This window comes from Pteropus alecto, unplaced genomic scaffold, assembly GCF_000325575.1.
Source record: "Pteropus alecto unplaced genomic scaffold, ASM32557v1 scaffold156, whole genome shotgun sequence".
In the NCBI taxonomy this organism is placed as follows: Eukaryota; Metazoa; Chordata; class Mammalia; order Chiroptera; family Pteropodidae; genus Pteropus; species Pteropus alecto.
Genome location: NW_006437746.1, coordinates 3,968,486 through 3,975,716, shown reverse-complemented (window position 1 = coordinate 3,975,716; position 7,231 = coordinate 3,968,486). Strand labels below are relative to the sequence as shown.

At 45.1% G+C, this 7,231-nt stretch overlaps 1 protein-coding gene across 2 annotated transcripts in view; it reads right to left on the bottom strand.

Annotated features, from left to right (window-relative positions):
* The window catches only part of SACM1L (SAC1 like phosphatidylinositide phosphatase), a 50,664-nt gene that overhangs the window by 4,783 nt on the left and 38,650 nt on the right, over window positions 1-7,231 (bottom strand). The window contains exons 11-16 of one of the 2 annotated variants that reach the window (XM_015591746.1): window positions 5,768-5,866; window positions 4,086-4,224; window positions 2,125-2,194; window positions 1,932-2,004; window positions 1,220-1,313; window positions 984-1,105 (exon numbers count right to left, since the gene is read on the bottom strand). In XM_015591746.1, coding sequence (XP_015447232.1) covers window positions 984-1,105; window positions 1,220-1,313; window positions 1,932-2,004; window positions 2,125-2,194; window positions 4,086-4,224; window positions 5,768-5,866 — 597 coding nt within the window. Of the gene's footprint in view, window positions 1-29; window positions 1,106-1,219; window positions 1,314-1,931; window positions 2,005-2,124; window positions 2,195-4,085; window positions 4,225-5,767; window positions 5,867-7,231 lie in introns of those variants that run through there. The other variant, XM_025048931.1, reaches the window with a different exon arrangement.

Here is a 7,231-nt window from a genome sequence, read left to right as displayed (position 1 = left end):
AGAAACCATCACTCACGACGCTAATCAGCGGTGCTACGGATCGACAATGCTAGGCCTGAAAATGAGCAAAGCTCTTCTGCAACCTAATATACAAAATATATTTTTTTGACAAAACATCGTTATTTAGGGGTGCAATCACAACTGTCCAAATCTTCAGACTGGCTGAGTGAGTGATCAGATCTGAAGCAGCAAGGCTTGCTCCAGACCGAGGGGTGCTGGGTGGAGGGAGGGCGCCCAGGTGAGGACCCGGGGCTCAAGGCCACCCCGCCCACCGGAATGGGACCCGAGAGAGGCTCTTGCAAAGTCTGGTGAAGAGAGGAGTCGAAAAAGAAGAGACGTGTCAAACGCATGCAGGCATACCTCATTTACTGTGTGTCGCCTTACTGCGCTGTGCAGATACTGCTTTTTTTTTTAGAAATTGAAGGTTTGTGGCAACCCTGTGTTAAGCGAGTCTATCAATGCCATTTCTCTAACAGGCTCAGATGATGGTGAACATTTTTTAGTAATAAAGTATTTTTAATTAAGGTGTGTATCTTGTTTTTTAGACATGATGGTATTGCATACTTAATAGACTACAGTATAAACTTTATATGCGCTGGAAAACCAGAACATTTATGGGACTCACTCTGTGAATCTCGCTTTACTGCGGTGGCCTGGGACCGCACCTGCCATACCCCCGAGGTGTGCCTGCACCCTGCCTCCATGTCACCAGTCTGCCTCCAACAGTCCCTGTACACAGGGGAGTGGAGTCTCCTGCAATAAGAAGCCTTCTGCACTCCCTTTGCTAATGTGTCCTCGCAGGATAAGAGTGTGCAAGAGAGAGTCAAACATGAAAGAAAAGAAACGCCCCGAAGTTATTTTACTCCTCTCCCAGATCTTCTCCTTGGGGGAAACTTAAGTATCTATACTCCGTTTAGAACAACACATAAGGTTTTAAATCAAGGGGAGCTGGCGCCAACTATACCTTCTGACTATTTTTTTTAACAACTTGAAAAACATTAAGGTTTCTTACAGCCAGGAATTTCAAATCCCTTGGAACACTTAAAGGACTGTGAGAGTCTAATTCATCCACTGAATAGTTCCCAAGAAACAAGTCTATGGAATCCTAGAACAGAAAGAAGAAAGTTATTAACTCCCAAATTAGATGTAATGATATTACTGAAGAACAGGAAGGCACAGCCACCTAATAACCAAAAATTAGCATCAAATACACACTTACTTGTCTAAATCCATCAGAAAAGTTGTTCTTGTAATAGCGTATCAGTGAGTTCCAGCCATCCTTTATAAGTCCCAACTGAGTTCTCTTCCCAGTTCTGGTTAAAAGAGGTTAAGCTCTGAGTTATAGATTTGCATGTTAAATTCTTACATTGTTTTATAGTGTGAGCATAAGTGGCCAATAAGTATGTGGTATGGAGATACGGGAGTCACAAAGATTTAAAAAATCAACCCTGAAAATATAAAGGAAACACCTTATAAAATAAACCACAATCTCTTTCTAAAATACTCCCAAAGTAGGCACAAAGCGGAAAAACACTCACTTCCAGCTGCAACAACAAGAAATGAGAAACACACAGTCGGGGTAAAGCGGTATGAAACAGCGAAAAGACTGAAAAATCTCATTTTGCTCCTAGGGAATCCAGACAACAGGAAAAGACCCAACCTCGTACATGACAAATTCAAACTTTCTGGCTCCACTGCCCAGTATCGCCCTGGGAAGCAGCATCAGAAGCATCTAGGTGCCCGTTCGAGGTACAGCATCCCAGGCCTGCCTAGCCCTAACCCCCCAGGGAGGCTGAGGGCCTCCCTCCCGCACGGGCCCCTCCCCAAGCCACCCTGACGACTGGTGGGAAACGAGGTCCCAGCGCGGCTGTGACGCCCCAGGACCGCGAGCGGACTCGGAACGCTATCGCTATCTTAAGGGCGTGGCTTGCCTGGTAAAGTCGGTCTTCAAGGCACCAGTTCCCGCATACTGTTTGGCACAAGCATTTGCGTTGTCAGCCCAGGCTGTGAAGAAAAGTAAAAACCGGCTGATAATGATTAGAATGACAACCAGAGTTCTAAATGCGAAATATTAACTTATTTCAAGATTTGAGTAACTTTGCCTCTATTAAAGAAATTACCTACCATTCTTGTAAATCTTCTCAAAATCATCTTGTTCTTCAAGCTTCTGTCCCACATGCAAAACTCCTAGTCTCTGAAATAAGAACCACACCCATGTTTACGTGCGATACATAACGGCACACACGATTTAGAAGAAAAAGCAGACAGTCCCCAAGGCGCCACGTGGCTCCTGGCTGCAGGTGGAGATGCGGTCCGCGCACACAGCGGGTCCCAGCTGACCGCAGGCCTGTCCTGCCCCTGCGAGGCTCAAAGCCCCTCGGAGGGCGCCCTTCCCCCTGCGCCCCCCACTCTCCCTTGAGGCTCAGCACCCCAGGAACAGCAGCAGGACTCCCGGTACTCAGGGAGACAGGCAGTCGGGAAAAGATAAGCTCCCGCAGGATTCCGGCCTCTGCTTCCTCCTTCTCTGCCCTCCCCCAACCTTCTCCTGCCTTCGCCCCTCTCCCCCACTCACAGTTCCCCGCCCGCGGGCTTCCCCACCCCCAAACGTACCCCCTAACCCAGGCAGGGACCCTTTGAGCATCGGATGAATGCTACACACCCACCCCCACAACCTGCACATCCGCACAGCCCTCTGAGGGTTCCCGGGCACCCTGAACCCCGCATGGCCTCTCCTTTGGGTTCACTGACCACGGATTAGAAACCCACCGTGGCCTTCGTCACCCGCCCTCAACTCTCTCAGAACCACCATCTCCAGTGCTCACCTCAGACACCGTGCCCCTTCCCCCTCACAATGGGGTGCTCCCCCCCGCCAGCACAGGAGCCACCCTCGACCTTCGCTGGGGACCAACTGTGCCTTCCCGGAAGGGGATGGCACAACTGGAGCCCACACAGTGGCAGGTGCTGACGCGTGCGAGGTTCCTGCCGAGGACCCTCAGAAACTGGCTTGGTTTTCAACACCACATTTAGCACGTAAAATAGTGACATAAAGATTGCAGAAGCTTCTTAAATAGGTTTTTGTTACTCAGCCTTGGAACCATCATTCCTAACATCATGGCTGCTGAAAACCATCCTCTGACGTCACCCTGGCAGACTGACGGGGACACAGTGCGACAGGAGCCGGAGCACTCCAACAGCGAGTCCAACCCTGGGCACGTGCTCCGTGAGGGTCCCAGGGCGAGGCACCCTGAGGGAGAGGTCCCACCTCCACACCCCCCACGCACCATGAAGCTGTCATACGCGGAGCCGAACGCTTACTACTCAAGGAAACCATCGGGGGGCATTTGTTTACCTCTCACTGCAAGCGCCAATGTGATCCGGAAATTTGGGCTCTACGTACTTTTAATTCCAAACATAAGCAGAAGAAAATATTTATCTCTATTTTTATCAACAGCACAGTCTTAACGGTAAAGCAAAACTGTGTCAGAAGCTTTTTATCTGGAAGTTAATACCTGTTGCCAGTAATAAAAGAGATGCAAATAAAAACAACCTTGAGGTACTATTTTGACTAATAGAAAAAAGTTTTAAATAAAAATATCTAATACTGGCAAGAGCTCAATGAAATGGATTCACTTATCACTGCTGGCTGGTGCCAGCGTGAACTGTCATGACCCTCTTGCAAAGTAGGATATATATTCTCTTTTCCCCACTAATTGAACTAAGAATTAACCTGAAGGAAATAATTCAAGTTTATAACAATATATACAGATATATTCTCTACAGTGTTATTTATAGGCCAAAAATGTAGCAACCTTTTAAATGGCTTAATAAACTGTAGTACAACACAACTCTTAAAAACTACGATTATGTATAATGCTAGAGGAAAATGGCAAGATTAAAAATTGTGCATAAATATACTGACCACAGTTACAGAAAATGTGCACACCCATGGCTGGCAAGACACAAACACAGGGAGAGCTGGGTTTCGGTGGGGACAATGTGAATGTTTTCTGTCACTGGTTTTGAAAAATGAAGTTTCTTCCATTTTTTGCTATATTGTTTAATAAAAGGCAAAAAAGGATCTGCACCTGCAGCTGGGCCTGAAGCGAGCGGCGCGCCAACAGGCTCTGGATGACGTTGGTCCTGTCCAGGCAGTCCATGCAGTTGCTGCGGAACACGCCCTCCTGGTTTGTCACCACCTTGCCGGCAGAGTCCACTAGAAAATAACTAAAACATATTTGTATAAACACTCTCATACCAAAGTCAGTTAAATCTACTGAGGACATACTTCTTATAACACAGGTTTCTTATTGGTAACATTATTAAAATCGGTAAATTAAGAGGTCAGACAGGAAATGCAAGGCCCAGGTCCATTTGATCAAAAGTTTCAATGGCGGAAGTTGCTATAGACACGACCGCATTTCCCTAAGGCCAGAAGAGGACTTCCTGTGGCATCATCATTCCGCCTCCATCCTGCACAGCAGGGTTTCTCGAAGCATGGCCCCTGTTCTAACTGTATCAGAGTTCCCCGAGTTTGTTAAAAACGAAGAAGCATGGCCTTGAGATAAACTGAGTAAGAATCTCTGAAGCAAGGGTCAGATACCGTGCATCAAAAACACTTGTCCGAATGGGTAAAATACACAAATAGCACAAAATTTATATGACATATTGGGTATTATTTGAGAAACCTGTCTCCCTTTCTCCCTTTCCCCACCCAGATGTCTACACTGGTGTCGACCACAGTTACCAGTTCTTGTGTTTCCTTCATTTTTCACCATCTCCTCAGATAATTCTAGGTACTGAAGATGTGACACTACATAGCGTGGAGGCGAAGAGAATGAACTCTGGCAGCAAACGATCAGGTTTGCTGGCCTTAGCTCCTTGGGCAACTTGCTAGCTGTGTCACTTTAAGTAATTAACCGAATCTCTCTGAGCCTAAGTCTCTTCATCTACAAAATGGAGGCGACGGCACCACCAGGCTGCTCTCAGGCCCGAATGAGATAATGTATAATGCGCATCAAATGTTCACAGAGTGTATGGAACGGAGCATAAAATGAATACTAGATAATATCAATCAATCAATTAAGGCAGAACAAAATGATAGAATGGTTTACAGATTCCTTTTTCTGGCTTAGAATAAGTAGTCTGACACGTGCAGAATACGGTAAACCTGTGAACTGACACAGTAAATACCGTGGTAAACACACATGCAAAGTGCCATAAATATATATTCAGACTCTTTGAGCCATTACTCCTACTCTCAAGAATTTATTTTGGGAAATAATTTAACAGAAGTAAAAATATGTACACCAGAGTGATTCAGTGCAGCACAATCGCTCACAGCAGGAAGAGAAGAGGAAACCAGACAGTCAGTGTGGAGGAGAGCACCGGACTGGGACAGCGACGACCCAGCGGGCGACACAAAAGCCGTCACGCACGACCGCCGCAAAGACTGGGCAGGCTGACGGCGAAACGCCCGTAACAGGATGTTTAGTGAAAACAACGGAATATAAAACAGCAGTAAACTAACTTCAATTATGTAAAAACTTGTAAGTGTGTAAAAAACGATTCATAAGAATATGAAAATACCCAGTAATTTTTAAGAATTTAAAAATATTTAAAATATAGTCTCATCTTTCCGATTAAAAAAAACCCTAAAAATAATAGTATAGACAAGTGCTGTCAATCTAGAGAATTGTAAGTCTGCTGGATAATGCATAATAAATATGTCCTTGTCCCTTGACCTCCGCAGGGAAATAATATAGCTTACCTTAATTCATCTTGCATTTCTGCTACCTGATCCAATAAAATACTTAGTCGATCCCATCTCATATTCTGACATTCCTTATGGAAGTCAAAGGCAATGTATCTACCAAAAAAAAAAAAAGATATTCAAAACTGATCAAAGATTATTCATTTTCCTTCTATTAATAATATCTTCACGGCTGAGTTCCTCTCCGTATAGCATGGCACACAGATTTCCTGGGAACAGCAGAGCCTCCCTCACTCTGGGTTCACCCCTGTACACACACACGCCCACCTTCCTGTGCTCACTATCGTTCCAATTTTAGTATACGTGCTGCCGAAGTGAGCACTGCGCTCATTATCTACTGAAGGAAACAACACACACACACACTCTCTTCTGCTTTCAAGTGCTCATCTAGAGGCCCTCAGAGAGGAGCACAGAAGCAGCCCGGCTAAATGTAGGGAAGAGCGCTCAGGTACCGAACTCAGATCTGTAATACAAAACGCCTTCTCCAGTTGGGTATCTAGCTTATATTTACTCTCTACCCCCATGTGCACAGAATAAGGTCCCATTTTATTGTTCAAAATGGTCAAACTTGATTCAGCCCAAAGAGAGTCAGACTGTCTGTTGTATACTAGGGGTCGTGAGAAAAAGCAGAAGCAGGACGGTCCACACTCTCGTTAGTTACTGTCCACACTAACAAAAACTTCCACTTCGCCAAATCTATACATTGCATATACCCGTGGTAGAGAAGACTTTCTTGTTTGTCAATCTGTAATGGGTTGTTTTCAGTTATCTAATATTTAAGAGGCGCAAATCTCAACGTTAGAATACATCTAACAGTGAAGACATCCTAGTACGAGCTGAAAACATTGCCCCTTGAGAGGGAAAAAAAATCATTAACCAATTCCTGAAAGTCAGAGCAGGAAGAAGGCAGAGCACCTGAGCACCAGGGCACATTAAAACCCTCACATACTCCACTTCTGCCCAACTTCCCACTCAGGGATCACGCTGAGTCACAGAGTAGGACTGGAAGGGCATTATGCTCGTCTATACAGCGCAATTGAGAGGCAGTGTCTGATCTCGTGGCTCCAACAGACGGGGCATCAACAGTATGGGCTTCTAAGCTGGTTAAAAGAGGGGCTCTTACTACCTCGATGGTCATCTCAGGTGAGATACTAGAAACAAAATTAGAAATTGGTACAAAAATACAAAAATAGAGGTCAGCCAACTGAGAGGTTAGACGCTGGAAAGACTAGGGTGGGGGAGCATTTTCAAAGACAGCTCCAACGAAAGTGACAGTGTGACAGTTACTTTGGAGTGCTCTGACCAGGAGCAACAGCGCTAGACTTCTCCAAAGAAGTTAAGAAGCTCACTAGTACCTAAATGCACCTGAATTCTTAAGCTTAGATCCTTCTAAAATCATATTTATATCTTCTAAGAATGAGCTACATAGTTATATTTTGATAATAAATGATTAAATTAATT